Consider the following 21,927-nt stretch of genomic DNA (forward strand, 5'->3'; position numbering starts at 1 on the left):
TTCATTCCAGACTTAAAATGAGGTCTATAAGCTAGTTGTTTTCTTCCTCAACTAATTTGCCAATACAATTTCAGAGTCATTTTATTAACCTGGTACAAAACACCAGTAGAGTAACTTGTCATAGTGTTTGTCTGTGTGAAAGATGTTCTTTTCGATAGAACCTGTTGTGTGCTTTGCAGTTTTTCCTTCTCTCTCTTTACTCTTAATTACTGTCTGCTAGACTGCAGAGCACCTTGTAGTCTATGATGTAGTTCATGTGCCTCACACTTGTCCCCATAGACCCCCAAGACTGATGGGAGAAGGTTTTGTGGTGATGCAGTCAAATGATGTCGACATCTACTACTACATGGATGAGCCAGGTATGTCCTCTTTGAGAGCATGTGTGAGAGGAATTGGTTCTGTTTCTTCTGTGAAGTACTGTTGCCGACATACTAGAAGTCTTCTGGAAGCGAGCATCAGTAAGTTGTAAAGTGGACTATGAGAGGATCACAGTTTTTTTAAAAAGTCATGTCTTAAGAATTGAGCTGTTACATTGCAATTTTATAAAATAATTCATTTCTACAGATACCTCAAAAATTGATGCAGGAACTCTAAAGAAACAAACCCACAGGGAGTGTAGAAGAGAGGGTGGTTTGTTTTAGCTTAGAGGAGAAAATATTGTTACACTTGAACTTTAAACTTAGAAATTGAGAACCTAGCTACTTTGCCTGTTTAAAAGATGATTGACATTTGAGGAAGGTACCTACTATTGGACGTTTCAGCTCCTTCATCATGCGTCTGTTCTTTTTGCCACCAAGGGGTTTGGTCACAAACCCTGTATTTTCAGGATAGGACTAGGATTTTGCTTGCCTTTGTATTATGACGTGGCAGAAGCAGTGGTGCTCACCAGTCAGCGCCATGCATTGGCAGCTTAACAGAGAACACCAGATCTCAGAAGAGTCCCTAGATGAAACCATGAAGATTATCAGCTTCTACCGCCTACGGAGCCATACGTAGAGTATTCTTGGAATGATAAATTAGGAAGGAGTATTCATGGGACATTATGCTGCAAGCCAGAGTGCTCCACTGAGTTCAGAAAAAGCACTCACTTGATTGACTCATAAGTCTGTTTGCTTTTTGTTTCATGGAATGCTACTTTTACTTGGAAAAATAATTTAAGACAAACCATGTAGATTTTCATGTGAAGATTAGAATTTTGGAAGCTTTGGTGCTCTCTGACAGCATCTCAATATTAACACCTTTTCTAATAAAACTATTAGTGATACTAGTATGTGGTTTCAGGAAGAGTATAACAAATTTTCCCATATTTATAAAAATGAACATAACTTAATGTGGCACTGTCTTTCAAAGATCAGTGTATAATATTACAGAGTCATGCATGGATAAAAGAGTCATTCAGGGTACAGGAGTCAGCAGAAGGTTTTAACATGAGAGAGTTTGAAAGAAATGAGTAATGGGTTTCGGGGTCTATGCTGTTACCTTTTGAAAGTGCTATTTGTTGAATTTTGCTCTAGTATCAGAAAGTATTACCCAACTTCATCTATATGAACAGGCTATTGAAATGTCGCTTCCTTTTCTGTCTCCAAGTGAGGCCAGATGGCTGCACATTCTTTTAACAACCTCACTGAACTGTTGTGGAAAATACAGTTTTGCGTTTTTTTCTTAAATGAAAACGTCATTTAATTTTCATTAAATAGTTTTATTTTTATTTATACATACTTTTATTACTAAATATATTCTTTATGTAGGTATATAGTAAGTTTATTGTTTCAATGAAATATTTTAAAATTATGGAAATTTAATTCAAACAGAATAAATCTGATATATAACAAACAAACAAAACAAAACAAAAAACCTCTCTGGGACTTAAAAAATTTTAAATGTAAGATTTCCTGTGACTAAAGCATTTGAACTGTTAATGTATGGTGGTTTTAACTAATTGTCTTTATATGTTCTGGAATATAGGACTTGTTCCAGAAGAAACAGAAGAGAGTATAGAAGGAGAAATAAGCAGTGAAGATTGCAAATTACAAGACTTACCTCCATGCTGGGGACTAGATATTGTTTGTGGTAAAGGAACAGATTTTAATTATGGACCCTGGGCTGACAGACAGAGGTACTTGAGTGATTATATTTCTAATAGTCTTTCAAGTGTATTGAGATCTTATTTTTTATTGAATTCCAGCTTAATATTTAAAACTACTTTTATTATTTTTTATTATGCATATTCATGTGTCTGGGTGTGTGCACATGAGCTCAGGTATCCATGGAGCCCAGAGGATCTTCTGGGGCTGGAATTACAGTTAGTTTGAGATGCTCATCGTGGGTGCCGAGAACCAAACTCAGGTCCTCTGGAAGAGCAGCAAGTTCTCTTAACATCTGAGCCATCGCTCTAGCCCCCATTGTCTTATTTTTTTTCTTTGTAAACTATTACATTGTGGCAAAATAAGTTTGCAATGAACACTTTGATCCAGATATTAACTTGTTTGTGGGGAAACCATAAGCAAACTTCAGTGAACAGCCTACTTATTGGTTCCTTTGTTTTATTTTTGTATTTCATTGATGATTTACTTATTGACCCTCTGAGAGCCTGGGATTTTGGGGACATATAGATTCAGAAGTGATTTTAGTGACATCTAATTTTAGTGAATCTGTAATAACTGAGGAAAGGGTCTTGGAGACCTACTTAGAAAAACAGTAGTGGTTTCCCAGGACAGAATAGCAAAGCATCACTGGGATAGAGCTTAAACAGTGGAAACTTGTTTGACCAAGTTCTGGAGGCCAAGAGTTCCACTTGGAAGTGTTAGCAATGTTGGTTCCCTGTGAACATTCTGAGAGGAGGATATGTCCCAGGCCTCTCTTTGCAGCTGAGGCAACATGTGATGTTTCTGTGACCATATACAGTCATGTTCTGAAGGCTGTGTTTAGGACTTAAACATGAATTTTTAGGGTGCAGTTTAGCTTGTAACAAGCTATTTTGTGCTATGGTCAGCACAGTGAATAAAAAGGCCTTATTAGATGATGTATGTGTGTAGTTTATGAAAGAAATAGAGATTTTCTAGGGAAAGGAAAATGGTATGAATCATCAAGGAAAAAAATGAATAGGGACAGTAGAAAATTGCCTTGAGCGTCTCATAGGTAGTTCAGAGTTCTATAACAAAAAAGCATGGCCATATGCTATCAGGCAGGTGTCTTAGTTAGGGTTTTACTGCTGTGAACATACACTGTGACCAAGGCAACTCTTATAAGGACAGCATTTAATTGGGGCTGGCTTACAGGTTCAGAGGTTCAGTCCATTATCATCAAGATGAGAACATGACAGTGTAGTGCTGGAGAAGGAGCTAAGAGTTCTACATCTTGTTCCTCGGGCAAGCAGAAGACTGTCATCCTCAGGCAGCTAGGCAGAAGCTCTTCAAAGCCCACCCCCACAGTGACAGACTTCTAACAAGGCCACACTCCTCATCATGTTGCTCCCTTATTCAAACCACCATAGATGCATCGGTTCTTTTTATACTTTTTTAGTTTCAAAAGAACTTCCTACCTTCTATTGTTTGAATAATCGCACACTTTGTCAAGTAATGTGGTCTTTGTTTTTACTTTTTTAAAAATTTCATTAGAAATGAGACCAGGACCCCACATATGTTAGGCAAGTATTCTCATTATTTTCTTTTAATGTTAGTATTTTAGGTATATTAAAGTAATGTGCCTCAATAAACCCATGTGAAACAGTTCTTCAATAATGAAACAGGTTTTTTGAAAACATTTGAAATATGCTGTTATGATCCCTAAGTTCTATTAGATTATTATATTACTTATTAAACTTGAACATCAATGGAACTCAGTAGTTCAGGTTAGAAAGCAATACTCTTCATGGTGTTAGATTCTACTTTTTTCTTATAGTGATGTTTTCAGGTTTAATGATGCTGTGGTCACTATGCCATCAGTTGAAAATGAGAGGCTTCTATTAAGTAATGAGCTAAATCTATTTGGACTGTATTCAGAAATCTTAGGAGAACTTAAGTATCCTTTTAAAAAAATCTGTTGAATAATTCTATGAAAAATGAAATGTTTTTGTATTTTTATTACTCAGTGCATGATTCATAAATTATATTTAATCTTGCTATACTTAAAAGTTTTAGCGTATATTTACTGAAAAGAACAAGTTAAAATTTCTATAATACATTTTTAAAAAAAAGTCTTATTTATTAGGTATACAGCTGTTCTGCCTGTGTGTATGCCTGCAGTCCAGAAGAAGGCACCATGTCTTGTTATATATGGTTGTGAGCCATCATGTGGTTGCTGGGAATTGAAATCAGGACCTCTGGAAGGGCAGTTAGTGCTCTTAACCTCTGAGCCATCTCTCCAGTCCCAGTTTTTGTTTTCTTGAGATGAGATTTCTCTACATAGTTCTAGCTGTCCTAGACCTCACTGTGTAGACCAGGGTGGCCTCCAACTTACAAAGATCCACATATCTCTTCTCCTGAGAGCTGGGATTAAAGGTCTGCACTACCACTCCTGTCATATAAATTCACTTTAGAGACTGAACAATATTTGAATTATTAGAGAAAGGATATTGCAGTTAAAGTGCAATAGAACTTCACTTTCACAACTTCCTCTATCAGGTTTTCCCTTTGTTGAGAGAGAATGCCTCAGAGCCATTCATGTTCATTAAATCACAAGGCTTATTTTTCAGTGCACTTGGTTCATGTGAGTAGCGTTCGCTTCCTTATTTGTGTGGAAAGATGGCTGTGTGATGTGCAGAAGATATTGCAATTTCTTAGGTTCTTACATCCTTGTCAAATGATATAGGGAGACGTACAATCAGGCTCAGCAACTAAATACTTGTTTACATTTTAGAACATATTGTCCTTTCATTGATATTATGTTGATTAAAAGTGATTGCAGGGAGTTGGGGTGATGGTTTGGTGGCTAAGAGAACTGATTGGTCTTGCAGAGGACCTCAGTTTGATGACCAGCACCCATATGGAGGCTTACCACTGTCTGTAACTCTGGACCCAGGGGTTCTGACAACCTCTTTTGTCCTTCACATGTGTTGCATGCATGTAGTGCACAGATACATATGCAGGCAAAATACTCATACATGTACAATAAAATAAAGGTTAATTTTTTGAGTGATTATGAAGCTAATACAAAAAATCTTCCATGTGTGCATGGTTGAGTATTTTAATGCAATCCTCAGTGCCACTCCATGAGATAAGTTATTCTTATGTTATAGACAAGGGAGCAGATCAGCTTTCCTCAGAAAGGTTAGATCACTTGCTCAGGGAAGAATGATGAATTAAGCTATACTCTTTCAGTTCTTGGTAATTTGCACAACCGATGTGCTTGTAGCATTTTTTTACAACTCACATACACTTCGATTAGACCCTGCTCACGTCTCATTCAGCAATATTATGTTAGGTGTTCAAAGCTCATTGATACCTAGGAGTGTAAATAGTGTGTCAAATGAGATAGCTATGACAATGTAAGGTTAAAATATGATTTCAGACCCTTACCAGAGATAATTGTATTTGACTAACACACCATCTCTCTTTTTTCTTTTCATGTAGAGATTGTTTATGGAAGTTTTTCTTTCCACCTGATTATCAAGTTCTGAAAGTTTCTGAGATTGCACAGCCTGGAAGACCAAGACAAATCCTTGCATTTGAACTACGAATGAATATTATTGCAGATGCTACCATTGATTTGCTGTTTACAAAAAACAGGGTATTCATTATAAGATTGTAGAGAATAGTCTTTAAAATTTGAAAAGTACTTCAAGAGTTTTGTCTGGGCCGTAATTCTATGCTTAGCTTCATATCTGTGAGCTCCCCATACCTCTTTTAATAATTTTGGGCATTTTTTTTTTTTTGATTTTTTTTTTTTTTTTTTTTTTTTTTTTATTAACTTGAGTATTTCTTATATACATTTCGAGTGTTATTCCCTTTCCCGGTTTCCGGGCAAACATCCCCCTCCCCCCTCCCCTTCCTTATGGGTGTTCCCCTCCCAACCCTCCCCCCATTGCCGCCCTCCCCCCATAGACTAGTTCACTGGGGGTTCAGTCTTAGCAGGACCCAGGGCTTCCCCTTCCACTGGTGCTCTTACTAGGATATTCATTGCTACCTATGGGGTCAGAGTCCAGGGTCAGTCCATGTATAGTCTTTAGGTAGTGGCTTAGTCCCTGGAAGCTCTGGTTGCTTGGCATTGTTGTACTTTTGGGGTCTCGAGCCCCTTCAAGCTCTTCCAGTTCTTTCTCTGATTCCTTCAATAGGGGACCTATTCTCAGTTCAGTGGTTTGCTGCTGGCATTCGCCTCTGCATTTGCTGTATTCTGGCTGTGTCTCTCAGGAGCGATCTACATCCGGCTCCTGTCGGTCTGCACTTCTTTGCTTCATCCATCTTGTCTAATTGGGTGGCTGTATATATATGGGCCACATGTGGGGCAGGCTCTGAATGGGTGTTCCTTCAGTCTCTGTTTTAATCTTTGCCTCTCCCTTCCCTGCCAATGGTATTCTTTTTCCTCATTTAAAGAAGGAGTGAAGCATTCACATTTTGATCATCTGTCTTGAGTTTCGTTTGTTCTAGGGATCTAGGGTAATTCAAGCATTTGGGCTAATAGCCACTTATCAATGAGTGCATACCATGTATGTCTTTCTGTGATTGGGTTAGCTCACTCAGGATGATATTTTCCAGTTCCAACCATTTGCCTACGAATTTCATAAACTCGTTGTTTTTGATAGCTGAGTAATATTCCATTGTGTAGATGTACCACATTTTCTGTATCCATTCCTCTGTTGAAGGGCATCTGGGTTCTTTCCAGCTTCTGGCTATTATAAATAAGGCTGCGATGAACATAGTGGAGCACGTGTCTCTTTTATATGTTGAGGCATCTTTTGGGTATATGCCCAAGAGAGGTATAGCTGGATCCTCAGGCAGTTCAATGTCCAATTTTCTGAGGAACCTCCAGACTGATTTCCAGAATGGTTTTACCAGTCTGCAATCCCACCAACAATGGAGGAGTGTTCCTCTTTCTCCACATCCTCGCCAGCATCTGCTGTCACCTGAGTTTTTGATCTTAGCCAATCGCACTGGTGTGAGGTGAAATCTCAGGGTTGTTTTGATTTGCATTTCCCTTATGACTAAAGATGTTGAACATTTCTTTAGGTGTTTCTCAGCCATTCGGCATTCCTCAGCTGTGAATTCTTTGTTTATCTCTGAACCCCATTTTTTAATAGGGTTATTTGTTTCCCTGCGGTCTAACTTCTTGAGTTCTTTGTATATTTTGGATATAAGGCCTCTATCTGTTGTAGGATTGGTAAAGATCTTTTCCCAATCTGTTGGTTGCCGTTTTGTCCTAACCACAGTGTCCTTTGCCTTACAGAAGCTTTGCAGTTTTATGAGATCCCATTTGTCGATTCTTGATCTTAGAGCATAAGCCATTGGTGTTTTGTTCAGGAAATTTTTTCCAGTGCCCATGTGTTCCAGATGCTTCCCTAGTTTTTCTTCTATTAGTTTGAGTGTGTCTGGTTTGATGTGGAGGTCCTTGATCCACTTGGACTTAAGCTTTGTACAGGGTGATAAGCATGGATCGATCTGCATTCTTCTACATGTTGCCCTCCAGTTGAACCAGCACCATTTGCTGAAAATGCTATCTTTTTTCCATTGGATGGTTTTGGCTCCTTTGTCAAAAATCAAGTGACCATAGGTGTGTGGGTTCATTTCTGGGTCTTCAATTCTATTCCATTGGTCTATCTGTCTGTCTCTGTACCAATACCATGCAGTTTTTATCACTATTGCTCTGTAATACTGCTTGAGTTCAGGGATAGTGATTCCCCCTGAAGTCCTTTTATTGTTGAGGATAGCTTTAGCTATCCTGGGTTTTTTGTTATTCCAGATGAATTTGCAAATTGTTCTGTCTAACTCTTTGAAGAATTGGATTGGTATTTTGATGGGGATTGCATTGAATCTGTAGATTGCTTTTGGTAAAATGGCCATTTTTACTATATTAATCCTGCCAATCCATGAGCATGGGAGATCTTTCCATCTTCTGAGGTCTTCTTCAATTTCTTTCCTCAGTGTCTTGAAGTTCTTATTGTACAGATCTTTTACTTGCTTGGTTAAAGTCACACCGAGGTACTTTATATTATTTGGGTCTATTATGAGGGGTGTCGTTTCCCTAATTTCTTTCTCGGCTTGTTTCTCTTTTGTATAGAGGAAGGCAACTGATTTATTTGAGTTAATTTTATACCCAGACACTTTGCTGATGTTGTTTATCAGGTTTAGTAGTTCTCTGGTGGAACTTTTGGGATCACTTAAATATACTATCATATCATCTGCAAATAGTGATATTTTGACCTCTTCTTTTCCGATCTGTATCCCCTTGACCTCCTTTTGTTGTCTGATTGCTCTGGCTAGAACTTCAAGAACTATATTGAATAAGTAGGGAGAGAGTGGGCAGCCTTGTCTAGTCCCTGATTTTAGTGGGATTGCTTCAAGTTTCTCTCCATTTAGTTTAATGTTAGCAACTGGTTTGCTGTATATAGCTTTTACTATGTTTAGGTATGGGCCTTGAATTCCTATTCTTTCCAGGACTTTTATCATGAAGGGGTGTTGAATTTTGTCAAATGCTTTCTCAGCATCTAATGAAATGATCATGTGGTTCTGTTCTTTCAGTTTGTTTATATAATGGATCACGTTGATGTTTTTCCGTATATTAAACCATCCCTGCATGCCTGGGATGAAGCCTACTTGATCATGGTGGATGATTGTTTTGATGTGCTCTTGAATTCGGTTTGCCAGAATTTTATTGAGTATTTTTGCGTCGATATTCATAAGGGAAATTGGTCTGAAGTTCTCTTTCTTTGTTGTGTCTTTGTGTGGTTTAGGTATAAGAGTAATTGTGGCTTCGTAGAAGGAATTCGGTAGGGCTCCATCTGTTTCAATTTTGTGGAATAGTTTGGATAATATTGGTATGAGGTCTTCTATGAAGGTTTGATAGAATTCTGCACTAAACCCGTCTGGACCTGGACTCTTTTTGGTTGGGAGACCTTTAATGACTGCTTCTATTTCCTTAGGAGTTATGGGGTTGTTTAACTGGTTTATCTGTTCCTGATTTAACTTCGATACCTGGTATCTGTCTAGGAAATTGTCCATTTCCTGAAGATTTTCAAATTTTGTTGAATATAGGCTTTTATAGTAAGATCTGATGATTTTTTGAATTTCCTCTGAATCTGTAGTTATGTCTCCCTTTTCATTTCTGATTTTGTTAATTTGGACGCACTCTCTGTGTCCTCTCGTTAGTCTGGCTAAGGGTTTATCTATCTTGTTGATTTTCTCAAAGAACCAACTTTTGGTTCTGTTGATTCTTTCTATGGTCCTTTTTGTTTCTACTTGGTTGATTTCAGCTCTGAGTTTGATTATTTCCTGCCTTCTGCTCCTCCTGGGTGTATTTGCTTCTTTTTGTTCTAGAGCTTTTAGGTGTGCTGTCAAGGTGCTGACATATGCTCTTTCCTGTTTCTTTCTGCAGGCACTCAGCGCTATGAGTTTTCCTCTTAGCACAGCTTTCATTGTGTCCCATAAGTTTGAGTATGTTGTATCTTCATTTTCATTAACTTCTAAAAAGTTTTTAATTTCTTTCTTTATTTCTTCCTTGACCAGGTTATCATTGAGTAGAGCATTGTTCAATTTCCACGTATATGTGGGCATTCTTCCCTTATTGTTATTGAAGACCAGTTTTAGGCCGTGGTGGTCCGATAGCACGCATGGGATTATTTCTATCTTTCTGTACCTGTTGAGGCCCGTTTTTTGACCAATTATATGGTCAATTTTGGAGAAAGTACCATGAGGAGCTGAGAAGAAGGTATATCCTTTTGCTTTAGGATAGAATGTTCTATAAATATCTGTTAAGTCCATTTGGCTCATGACTTCTCTTAGTCTGTTGACATCACTGTTTAATTTCTGTTTCCATGATCTGTCCATTGATGAGAGTGGGGTGTTGAAATCTCCCACTATTATTGTGTGAGGTGCAATGTGTGTTTTGAGCTTTAGTAAGGTTTCTTTTACATATGTAGGTGCCCTTGTATTTGGGGCATAGATATTTAGGATTGAGAGTTCATCTTGGTGGATTTTTCCTTTGATGAATATGAAGTGTCCTTCCTTATCTTTTTTGATGACTTTTAGTTGGAAGTTGATTTTATTTGATATTAGAATGGCTACTCCAGCTTGCTTCTTCTGACCATTTGCTTGGAAAGTTGTTTTCCAGCCTTTCACTCTGAGGTAGTGTCTGTCTTTGTCTCTGAGGTGTGTTTCCTGTAGGCAGCAGAATGCAGGGTCCTCGTTGCGTATCCAGTTTGTTAATCTATGTCTTTTTATTGGGGAGTTGAGGCCATTGATATTGAGAGATATTAAGGAATAGTGATTATTGTTTCCCTTTATATTCATATTTGGATGTGAGGTTATGTTTGTGTGCTTTCATTCTCTTTGTTTTGTTGCCAAGACGATTAGTTTCTTGCTTCTTCTAGGGTATAGCTTGCCTCCTTATGTTGGGCTTTACCCTTTATTATCCTTTGTAGTGCTGGATTTGTAGAAAGATATTGTGTAAATTTGGTTTTGTCATGGAATATCTTGGTTTCTCCATCAATGTTAATTGAGAGTTTTGCTGGATACAGTAACCTGGGCTGGCATTTGTGTTCTCTTAGGGTCTGTATGACATCAGTCCAGGATCTTCTGGCCTTCATAGTTTCTGGCGAGAAGTCTGGTGTGATTCTGATAGGTCTCCCTTTATATGTTACTTGACCTTTTTCCCTTACTGCTTTTAATATTCTTTCTTTTTTTTGTGCGTTTGGTGTTTTGACAATTATGTGATGGGAGGTGTTTCTTTTCTGGTCCAATCTATTTGGAGTTCTGTAGGCTTCTTGTATGTCTATGGGTATCTCTTTTTTTAGGTTAGGGAAGTTTTCTTCTATGATTTTGTTGAAGATATTTACTGGTCCTTTGAGCTGGGAGTCTTCACTCTCTTCTATACCTGTTATCCTTAGGTTTGATCTTCTCATTGAGTCCTGGATTTCCTGTATGTTTTGGACCTGTAGCTTTTTCCGCTTTACATTATCTTTGACAGTTGAGTCAATGATTTCTATGGAATCTTCTGCTCCTGAGATTCTCTCTTCCATCTCTTGTATTCTGTTGGTGAAGCTTGTATCTACAGCTCCTTGTCTCTTCTTTTGGTTTTCTATATCCAGGGTTGTTTCCATGTGTTCTTTCTTGATTGCTTCTATTTCCATTTTTAATTCCTTCAACTGTTTGATTGTGTTTTCCTGGAATTCTTTCAGGGATTTTTGCGATTCCTCTCTGTAGGCTTCTACTTGTTTATTAATGTTTTCCTGTGTTTCCCTAAGTGTGTTCATGTCTTTCTTGAAGTCCTCCAGCATCATGATCAAATATGATTTTGAAACTAGATCTTGCTTTTCTGGTGTGTTTGGATATTCCATGTTTGTTTTGGTGGGGGAATTGGGCTCCGATGATGCCATGTAGTCTTGGTTTCTGTTGCTTGGGTTCCTGCGCTTGCCTCTCGCCATCAGATTATCTCTAGTGTTACTTTGGTCTGCTATTTCTGACAGTGGCTAGACTGTCCTATAAGCCAGTGTGTCAGGAGTGCTGTAGACCTGTTTTCCTCTCTTTCAGTCAGTTATGGGGACAGAGTGTTCTGCTTTCGGGCGTGTAGTTTTTCCTCTCTACAGGTCTTCAGCTGTTCCTGTGGGCCTGTGTCTTGAGTTCACCAGGCAGCTTTCTTGCAGCAGAAAATTTGGTCTTACCTGTGGTCCTGAGGCTCAAGTTCGCTCGTGGGGTGCTGCCCAGGGGCTCTCTGCAGCTGCAGCAACCAGGAAGACCTGTGCCGCCCCTTCCGGGAGCTTCAGTGCACCAGGGTTCCAGATGGTCTTTGGCTTTTTCCTCTGGCGTCCGAGATGTGTGTGTAGGGAGCAGTCTCTTCTGGTTTCCCAGGCTTGTCTGCCTCTCTCAAGGTTTACCTCTCCCTCCCACAGGATTTGGGTGCAGAGAACTGTTTATCAGGTCTGTTTCTTTCAGGTTCCGGCGGTGTCTCTGGCAGGTGTCCTGCCGCTCCTGGGCCCTCCCCCACGGGAGCCCAGAGGCCTTATACAGTTTCCTCTTGGGCCAGGGATGTGGGCATTTTACTTTCATAATATTTCATTAAGTGTTGAATAATGGAAAGTAATTAATAATGATTAATAGTAATAATTTGAAGTAAGCTTTAAAGTTATCTTCTAGTTTCTCTTTTATATTTTGTTAAGTTGCTTTAAGTATAATTTTTATATAAATTTTAATCTTGATTTTTATAGATTTTTAGTAGTTCATATTAATGATAATTATATTTCTTTGATAATTAAAAAGTAAAATAATAGTTATAGAAGTACAGTTAATCTAATGTAAGTTAATCTTGTTCTTTTGGTAGGAAACAAATGCTGTGCATGTAAATGTAGGGGCTGGCTCATATTTAGAAATTAATATTCCAATGACAGTTGAAGAAAGTGGTAAGTTACCATTATTTTGCCAGAAATTATTAGTGACATAATTAATGTATTATTGTAGTTTGTTAGTACTTCCAGAGTAATAATAGTAATGTTTCATTTTTATTGTTTTGTCTCTTAATTTAAGTGTAGTTTAGTTTTCTACTGATACATAAAAGAGTATCTATGAGATACTATGTTATACTTGAACTCATGTATATAGTCTTAGAATGTTTTAAGTCAAAGTAAATATATTGTTTCTACATTTGTAACTTCTGTGTGGTAAAATTCATTTAAAATTTTGTTTAGCTTTGCTTGTACTGAGACAGTGTCTCACTGTGTAACCCATGCTGAGGGAAGACTGGCAGTGTAACTCAGGCTTGTCCCCAGCTTGAGACAGTCTTGTGTCAGACTCCCAAGTGCTGTGATCACGACTGCTACCACCATGCTGACAGGCTTTCCTTGAGCTTTAAAAGCCTATTCTCATTATCTGTGGGTCACCTCCACTTCTGTCTGTAACTCAGTTAATCCTGGTCCACTCATTCCTCACCCTTCTTTCCCCTTATTGCCCCAGCCTTTTCAAATTCAGATGTTTGAGGTGAAAACGAAAGCTTACAGCAGGGTGCATGCCAGATTAGCTATACCACTTTTAATAATAACATATAGCTAGTGTTCTTTGAAAAGGACGGCAGTTAAAAAAGCAAATGGTACTTTAAACTTCTGCTTGTGCCAAGAATGGCCTGTATTGATGTGAGAATGTCAGTACAGGAGAAATAGGTAATATTTGGAAACTGCCCTTATACACGGAGTAGTTGAAAAAATGATAAAAAATATATGCTTGAGTCAGTGGACCACTATGGGTTTGCTCTCAAAAGCCAATCAGGATAGGTACCATGTGGTGGTGGTGTTTACTCGAGTTGTCAGATCTGAGAAAGATCCCTTGATACATTAGCATGTTCCCTGTCACCAGAGTATACTTAAACTGTTTTTCAACAATTTCATCTTTGAGGGGTAGTAGGAGTTGGTTCTACTCCAAACATTTTAATAGTATACTTTTAAATTCTGGTTCTTACATTTTATGTTTTTATTTATTAGGTTATACCCCTGCAATTAAAGGACAACTCTTACATGTTGATGCCACTACCAGTATGCAGTATCGGACCCTTTTAGAGGCAGAAATGTTAGCAGTAAGTCTAGATATATGATATGTATTCATTTAGTACTTACAGATTTAGTTATAATTTTATAATGTAAAATTTCAAAAAAATATTTGTATTCTTATTTAAGAACTGTCAAGTAAGTACTCTGGCTATACCAAACTTGAGAAGAGAGGTGCTGTGTACTGCTTTTGGCGTTCCTATATTGTTCTGTTTCTGATACGTAGGAAGTGCTAGAGGGTCCCAAAACTTGTTAGGATGTAATTTTTAAATTTCATGTGTTTTTCCTAAATTGTAAGGAAGGTAATTTTTGATCACATGTGCTGGCTCTATTGGGCTTCTCTCAGGGCTTAATTAATTTTAATTTTTGTCCTAAGTCAGTGACTAAGTTTTAAGGAAAAAGATCTTGATGGTACCCTGGATGTTTGGAAGTGCCCCTGGTTTAAATTTCAGATTGGGTGCTCATTAATCTGTTACTTTATAAAAGGGCAGTAACAACAACAACAACAACAACAACAACAACAACCTACTCTGTAGAATGTTTGGTGTTAACAGAAGATTCATTTATATAAGATGATGTCATAAGGTTCTTAATTACTTGTTATAAGCCAACATCTTATACACTAGGATGTGTAATCAAGACGAAAATTTCACAACCAGTAAGAAAATCACACACACACACACACACACACACACACACACACACACACACACACAGAGACAGAGACAGAGAGACAGAGACAGACACAGAGAGAGAGATTGAGATAATAATCATCTAGGACAGCATGCACAAATAATCAGGTATGTTGTTTTAGCCTTTAGTGCATTCTTTTCTGTTGGTTTGGGTTAAGTTGATGTCACAGTAGACAAAAACAAAAACAAAAACAACCAACTTATTTTCTTGGAGTATAAGTATAAAAACATGTAGGCAGCATATGAATAATACAAAATTACTATAGAAAATCTGTTATTATGTAAAAATATAATATTTAAATGATCAAATTCAACAGTTTGGCATGTGTTAGAGTTCTCAAGCTATTGCTGATAAATGGGGCTATGCAAAACAGTGCTCTTCCTAGGCGGGCAGCTTTTCCCTTTGCAGAAATGCCAAGGTCAGGACGTATGCTGCTATGCTGCTATGCTGCTATGCTGGAGTTCCACCTTCCTTCCTTCAACAAAGGAGGAGTGGGCACATGGGCTGTTTGTTACCTGCTGCATTAGCTGCTGTTGCTAAAACTAGAGAATGTTTCTTTGCTCTCAGAGAATTTTGCGACATCAAAGCTTAATATTTTCAAAGATCTGGGTATTGACCAGAGAAACTGACCTTTTATAGCAGTTTTAAAAGTCGGGGTAATAAGTTTTAATTACTCACTAGAGTGAGTGACTCCATTTTCAGTGCTGTTAGCATTGTCATATTTGAAGCTCTAACATTTGCTTTGCAGTTTCACATCAATGCCAGCTACCCCAGAATTTGGAACATGCCACAGACATGGCAGTGTGAATTGGAGGTTTATAAAGCCACATACCACTTCATCTTTGCCCAGAAGAACTTCTTTACAGGTAATTTCTGGTAAATATAGAGAGTAATTTGTTGTGGTGAGCTTATGCATATTCTGTGGGTTTCACTTTTACATTTAATATAGGGACTGATAAAATGATATGATGTATGCTTTCCTTTTCCTATAATTTTCTTCATTTATTATTCTCTCATATGTTATATCCCATACTGCAGTTCCCCTTCCTCCCCTCCTCCCTTTCTCCTGGATCCATGCCCTCTCCCCCACCTTTCCTCAGAAAAGAACAGGCCTTCCAGGGACATCAACCAAATATAGCATAAAAATCTACCATACAACCAGGCACATATTCTAACATCAATAGATGGGTTAACCGAGTAAGAGAAAACACCTCCCAGAGACATCCCCTGTCCACACTGTTAAGAATCCCACAAAATTCTCAAACTACAGAAACATAAAAGATGCAGAGGACCTAGGTCAGACCATACGGGCTCCCTGATCTCTGTGAGCCCATTTGAGTCCCAATCCGTTGATTCTGTGGGCCTTGTTCTTGTGGTGTCCTTGATCCTCTGGCTCCTCCAATCTTTCCTCCGCTTCACAGGACTCCCTGAACTCTGCCTAAGTTTGGTGTGGGACTCTGCATCTGTCCCCATCTGTTGCTGCATGAAGTCTCTGGTTTCTCTGATGACAATTATACTAGGCTCTGGTCCCAGCACATCCTGCAGGGATGGCAAACTGTAAGTTGGAGATTTTTGTGGCTGAGTTGGTGTCCCTGTCTCTCTACGTGAGGCCTTGCTTGGTTAGAGAGGATGGCCAGTTCAGGCTTCATGTCCCCCAGTTACTAGGAATCTTTGCTAGTGTAGATTCCCTGGAGTTTCCATTGCACTAGGTTTTTACCCTACTTCTGAAATGTCCCCCAGTTCTCTCCTAATATTCTCTCCCTCAGTCTCCCCACCCCATCCTTCCCCACTCACCTCGAGCACCCACAAAATGTATTCTATTTCCCCTTCCTAGGAAGACCCTCCAGCCCTTCTGTTCCTTAGCCTCTCTGAGCCTGCACACTGTAGCATGTCTCTCCTTCACTTTACAGCTGATATCCACTTACAAGTGAGCACTGACCATGGCTGGTTTTTCACTGGGATGGTTTTTCTGGTTTCGTCCATTTGCCAGCAAATTTCCTGATGCCATTTTTTTTAACAGCTGAGCAATACTCCATTGTATTAATGTTTGTTTTTTTTTTTTTATTTTTTTAGCCCATTGTTTGGTTGAAGGACATCTAGGTTGTCCAGTTTCTGGCTATTACAAGTAAAGCTGCTGAGAACATAATTGATCAAGTGTCCTTGTGGCGTAGTAGGGCACCTTTTAGTATATGTCCAGGGGTAGTATTGCTTGATCTTGAGATAGGTAAATTGCCAGTTTCTGAGGAATGATGTATTGAGTTCTAAGGTGACGGTACAGCCCTCCCACTAGCCATTCAGGAGTGTTCTTGCCACATCCTTGCTGGCATGGGCTGTCACTTGTAGTTTTGACTGACAGAGATGAACTTTCAGAGTCATTTTGATTGTATTTCATTGATGGCTAAGGATGCTGAACATTTCTTTTTTAATTAATTACTTTATTTATTTATTTTTACACTCCAGATTTTATTCCCCTCCTGGTCCACTTGCCCCCACCCCAGGGTTCCACATCCCATACCTTTTCCCCGGCCCTCAGCACTCCCACTCCCATCTCCACAAGGATGTCCCCACCCACCCACCCTACCAGACCTCTAAACTTCCTGGGGCCTCCAGTCTCTTGAGGGTTAGGCACATCTTCTCTGACTGAACCCAGACCTGGAGTCCTCTGCTGTATATGTGTTGGAGGCCTCATCTCAGCTGGTGTATGCTGTCTGGTTGGTGATCCAGTGTCTGAGAGATCTCGGGGGTCCAGGTTAGCTGAGACTGCTGGTCCTCCTACAGGGTAGCCCTCTCCCTCAGCCCCTCCAGCTTTTCCCTAATTCAACCACAGGGGTCAGCAGCTTCTGTCCAATGGTTGGGTGCATACATCTGCATCTGACCTTTCAGCTGCTTGTTGGGTCTTTTGGAGGGCAGTCATGCTAGGTCCCTTTTTGTGAGCACCCCATAGCTTCAGACTTGGGGCCACCCCTTGAGCTGGAACCCACTTTGGGCCTGTTGCTGGACCTCCTTTTCCTCAGGCTCCTCTCCATTCCATCCCTGCACTTCTTTCAGACAGGAAGAGTTATGGGTCAGAGTTTTGACTGTGGGATAGTAACCCTATCCATCACTTGATGCCCTGTCTTTCTGCTGGAAGTGGGCTCAACAAGTTCCCTCTCCCCACGTAGGGCCTTTCATCTACAGTCCCTCTCTTTGAGTCTTGAGAGTCTCTCACTTCCAAGGTCTCTGTTACATTCTGGACAGTCTTCCCAACCTCCTACCTCCCAAGTTGCCTGTTTCCTTTCTTTCTGCTGGCCCTCAGGGCTTCAGTCCTTTTCCCCCACCCAATACCAGATCATGTTCCCCTCTCAACAACCCCCCCCATCCCCTTTCCCTCCCTCCCTCTCTCCTCCTTTGTGGTTGCTTTCTTCTCCCTCCCAAGTGGGACTGAGGCGTCCTCTCTTAGGCCCTTCAGCTTGTTGATCTTTTTGAGTTCTGTGAACTGTATCTTGGGTATTCTTTCTGTACTTTTTTTTTTTTTTTGGCTAATATTCACTTATTAGTGAGAATATACTGTGCCTGTACTTTTGGGTCTGAGGTACCTCACTCACAATGACATTTTCTAGTTCCATCCATTTGCCTGCAAAACTCAGAATGTCCTTGCTTAATAGCTGAGTAGTATTCCATTGTATAAATGAACCACATTATTTTGGATATTAACCTGCTATCACATGTGGAGTTAGTGAAGATTTTTTCCCAATCTATGGTTTGCCAATTTGTCTTACTGACTATGTCCTTTGCCTTCCAGTTTCATAAGGTCCAATTTATCAATTCTTGATATTAGAGCATGAGCCATTGGAATTCTTTTTAGGAAATTTCTGCCTGTGCCAATGAGTTCAAGGCTCTTCCCCACTTTCTCTTCTATTATATCCAGTGTATCTGGTTTTATGTTGAGACCCTTGATCCACTTGGACTTGAACTTTGTGCATGGTGACAAATATGGGTCTATTTTTATTTTTCTATGAACAGCCAGCCAGTTAGACCAGCACCATTTATTGAAGGTGCTTTATTTTTTCCATTGTATATTTTTAGCTTCTTTGTCAAAGATCAAGTGTGCGTAAGCGTGTGGTTTTTTTTCTGGGTCTCCAATTCTATTCCATTGATCAATCTGTCTGTTTCTGTACCAATACCATGCAGTTTTTATCACTATTGCTCTGTAGTAGAGCTTGAGGTTAGAGATGGTGACTCCCCCAGTCATTCTTTTATTGTTAAGAATTGTTTTTGCTATTCTGGGTTTTTTTCCTTTCCAGATGAATTTGAGAATTGCTCTTTCCAATGAAAGCTGTGCTAAAAGGAAAATTTATAGCACTAACTGCACTGGTAAAGAAACTGGAGAGATCTTACACTAGCAACTTAATAGCACACCTGAGAGCTCTAGAAAAAAAGGAAGCAAACTCACCCAAGAGGAGTAGAAGGCAGAAAATAGTCAAACTCAGGGCTGAAATCAACCAAATAGAAACAAAGAGAACAATACAAAGAATCAGCAAAACAAAAAGCTGTCTTTTTGACAGAATCAACAAGATAGATAAACCCCTAGCCAAACTAACTAAAGAGCCCAGAGGCAGTATCCAGATTAATAAAATCAGAAATGAAAAGGGAGACAAAACAACAGAAACGGAGGAAATTCAAAAAAATCATCAGATCCTACTATAAAAGCCTATACTCAACAAAATTGGAAAATCCAGATGAAGTGGGTGGTTTCCTAGACAGATACCACATACCAAAGTTAAGTCAAGAGCAGGTAAACTTTCTATACAGGCCCGTATTCCATAAGGAAATAGAAGAAGTCATTAAAAACCTCCTAACCAAAAACATCTCAGGGCCAGATGGATTTAGTTCAGTTCTACCTGACCGTCAAAGAAGACCAGATACCAATATTCCTCAAACTATTCCATAAAATAGAAACAGACTATCACTACCTAATGCATTCTAGGAAGCCACAATTACTCTGATACCTAAACCACACAAGGACCCTACCAATAAAAGAAAACTTCAGACCAATCTTGTTTATGAATATCGATGCAAAAATACCCACTAAAATTCTTGCAAACTGAATCCAAGAACATGTCAAAACCATCATTCACCACCATCAAGTAGGCTTCATTCCAGGGATGCAAGATTGGTACAATATATGAAAATCCATAACATAATCCACCATATAAAACAACTCAAAGAAAAAAAATCACATGATTATCTCCTTAGATACAGAAAAAGCATTTAACAAAATTCAACACCCCTTCATGTTAAAAGTATTGGAGAATTCAAAAGTATCAGGAATTCAAGGCCCTTACCTAAACATAATAAAAGCAATTTACGCAAACCAACAGCCAATATCAAATTAAATGGAGAGATACTTGAAGCAATCCCACTAAAATCTGGAACAAGACAAAGTTGCTCACTCTTACCATATCTATTCAATATAGTACTTGAAGTGCTAGCAAGAACAGTAAAACAACAAAAAAAGATCAAGAGGATACAAATTTGCAAAGAAGAATTAAAAGTATCACTATTTACAGATGATATGATAGTATACATAAGTGCCCAAAAGTTCCACCAGAGAACTTCTGATAAACAACTTCAGCAAAGTAGCCAGATATAAAATTAACTCAAATAAATCAGTAGCCTTCCTTTATACAAGTGATAAACAGGTTGAGAAATAAATTAGGGAAACAATTCCCTTCATAATAGCCACAGATAATTTAAAATATCTTGGGGCAATTCTAACCAAACAAGTGAAAGACCTTTGTGATAAGAACTTCAAGTCTCTCAAGAAAGAAATCAAAGAAGATCTCAGAAAATGGAGAGATCTCCTCTGCTCATGGATTGGCAGAATTAACATAGTAAAAATGGCCATCCTACCAAAGGCAATCTACAGATTCAGCTGTCCCTATCAAAATCCCAACACAATTCTTCAAAAACATGAACATTTCTTCTAAGTTTTTCTCAGCCATTTGAGAATCCTTTGATGAGTATTCTCTTTATACCTGTAACCCATTTTTAAATTGAATTATTTGGTTTATTGATGTCTACTTTCTTGAGTTCTTTTTGTATTTTGGATATTAGTCCTCTGTCAGATGTGGAGTGGCTGAAAGTCTTTTCCATTCTGTAGGCTGCTGTGAAATGCTTTCTTACTTTGTTTTGGTTGAGAATATCAAAGGAAAGGGACTATTTTTTTTTATTTTTGTTTTTTAGGTTTTTTTTTGTTTTTGTTTTTGTTTTTGATTCTTTAACCATTTTTTTAAAATTTAATTAGTTTATTTTACATTCTAAAAGTTGCCCCCTTTCTGGTTCCCTCTCTGGTTTTTTCACCCTGTCACCCTTCTTCCCCATCTCTGAGAGGGGGTTCCTCCACCTATCCCCACCTCACTCCCCCCAGCATCCCTTTTCCTTGGGGCATCAAGTTTCCATAGGATTAAGCACATCCTCTCCCACTGAGGCCATACAGTCCTCTGCTACGCATGTGCCCATGTACACAAACCAGCCCTTGTATGCTCCTTGCTTTCTGATTTAATCTCTGAGACTTCTGAGGGGTACGGGTTAGTTGACACTGTTGTTCTTCTGATGAGGTTGCCATCCCCTTCAGCTCCTTCAGTCCTTCCTCTAAGTCCTCCATTGAGGTCCCTGACCTTAATCTAATGGTTGGCTTTGAGTATCTGCATTTGTCTTAGTAAGGTGCTGGTAGATCCTCTCAGAGGACAGTCATGCCAGGCTCCTGTCTGCACGCATAATATGGCCTCAGTAATAGTGTCAGATTTGATATGTGCACATGGGATGGATCCCAAGTTGGGCCAGTCACTGGGTGAACTTTCTTTCAGTCTCTGCTCCATTTTTTGTCTCTGCATTTCCTTTAGACAGAAACAATTCAAAGCAATTTTGAAGATCAGTGGGTGGCTCTCTATCTCAACTGGGGCCATGTCTATCTATTAGAGGTGGTCTCTTCCGGTTCTTTCTCCCCACTATTTGGGCTAAGTTCTTTTTATATTTTGGATATTAGTCCCCATTGAGTACAGGAAGATTCTAACATCCCAGGTCTTTGAGACTTTCTAGAGGTTTTGCTGTTCCCTACCCCCAACTACTGCATATTTCAATTCATTCTCCTATCTCTCTTCATTCCTGATCCTGACTTTCCTTTCCCCCTCCCCCCTACCCTCCTACCTAGGTTCCTCCTTCCCTCTGCCTTCCATGATTATTTTGTTCCCCTTCTAAGTGGGTTTCAGGTATCCACATTTGGGCCTTCCTTCTTGTTAAGTTTCCTACAGTATGTGAGTTGTATCATGGGTATTCTGAACTTTTTGACTAATATCTACTTATCAACATACCACACATGTCCTTTTTGGTCTGGGTTACTTCACTCAGGATGATATTTTTAGTTTCATCCATTCGCCTGCAAAATTTATGATGTTCTCCTATTTAATGGCTGAATAGTACTTCGTTGTGTAAATGAAGTACATTTTTTGTATCCATTCTTCTGTTTAGGGACATCTGGATAGTATCCAACTTCTGGCTATCACAAATAGGGGTGC

The 21,927-nt window shown here is 39.0% G+C and overlaps 1 protein-coding gene across 26 annotated transcripts in view; it reads left to right on the forward strand.

Annotated features, from left to right (window-relative positions):
• The window catches only part of Bltp1 (bridge-like lipid transfer protein family member 1), a 217,155-nt gene that overhangs the window by 29,152 nt on the left and 166,076 nt on the right, over positions 1-21,927 (forward strand). For all 26 annotated transcript variants that reach the window (XM_087619106.1, XM_087619112.1, XM_087619136.1 and 23 more), the window contains 6 exon segments: positions 280-359; positions 1,966-2,116; positions 5,571-5,727; positions 12,466-12,544; positions 13,616-13,707; positions 15,120-15,237. In XM_087619106.1, the coding sequence (XP_087475232.1) occupies positions 280-359; positions 1,966-2,116; positions 5,571-5,727; positions 12,466-12,544; positions 13,616-13,707; positions 15,120-15,237 (677 nt within the window).

The sequence above is a fragment of the Rattus norvegicus genome, chromosome 2, assembly GCF_021556685.1.
Source record: "Rattus norvegicus strain SHRSP/BbbUtx chromosome 2, alternate assembly SHRSP_T2T, whole genome shotgun sequence".
Classification (NCBI taxonomy): domain Eukaryota; kingdom Metazoa; phylum Chordata; class Mammalia; order Rodentia; family Muridae; genus Rattus; species Rattus norvegicus.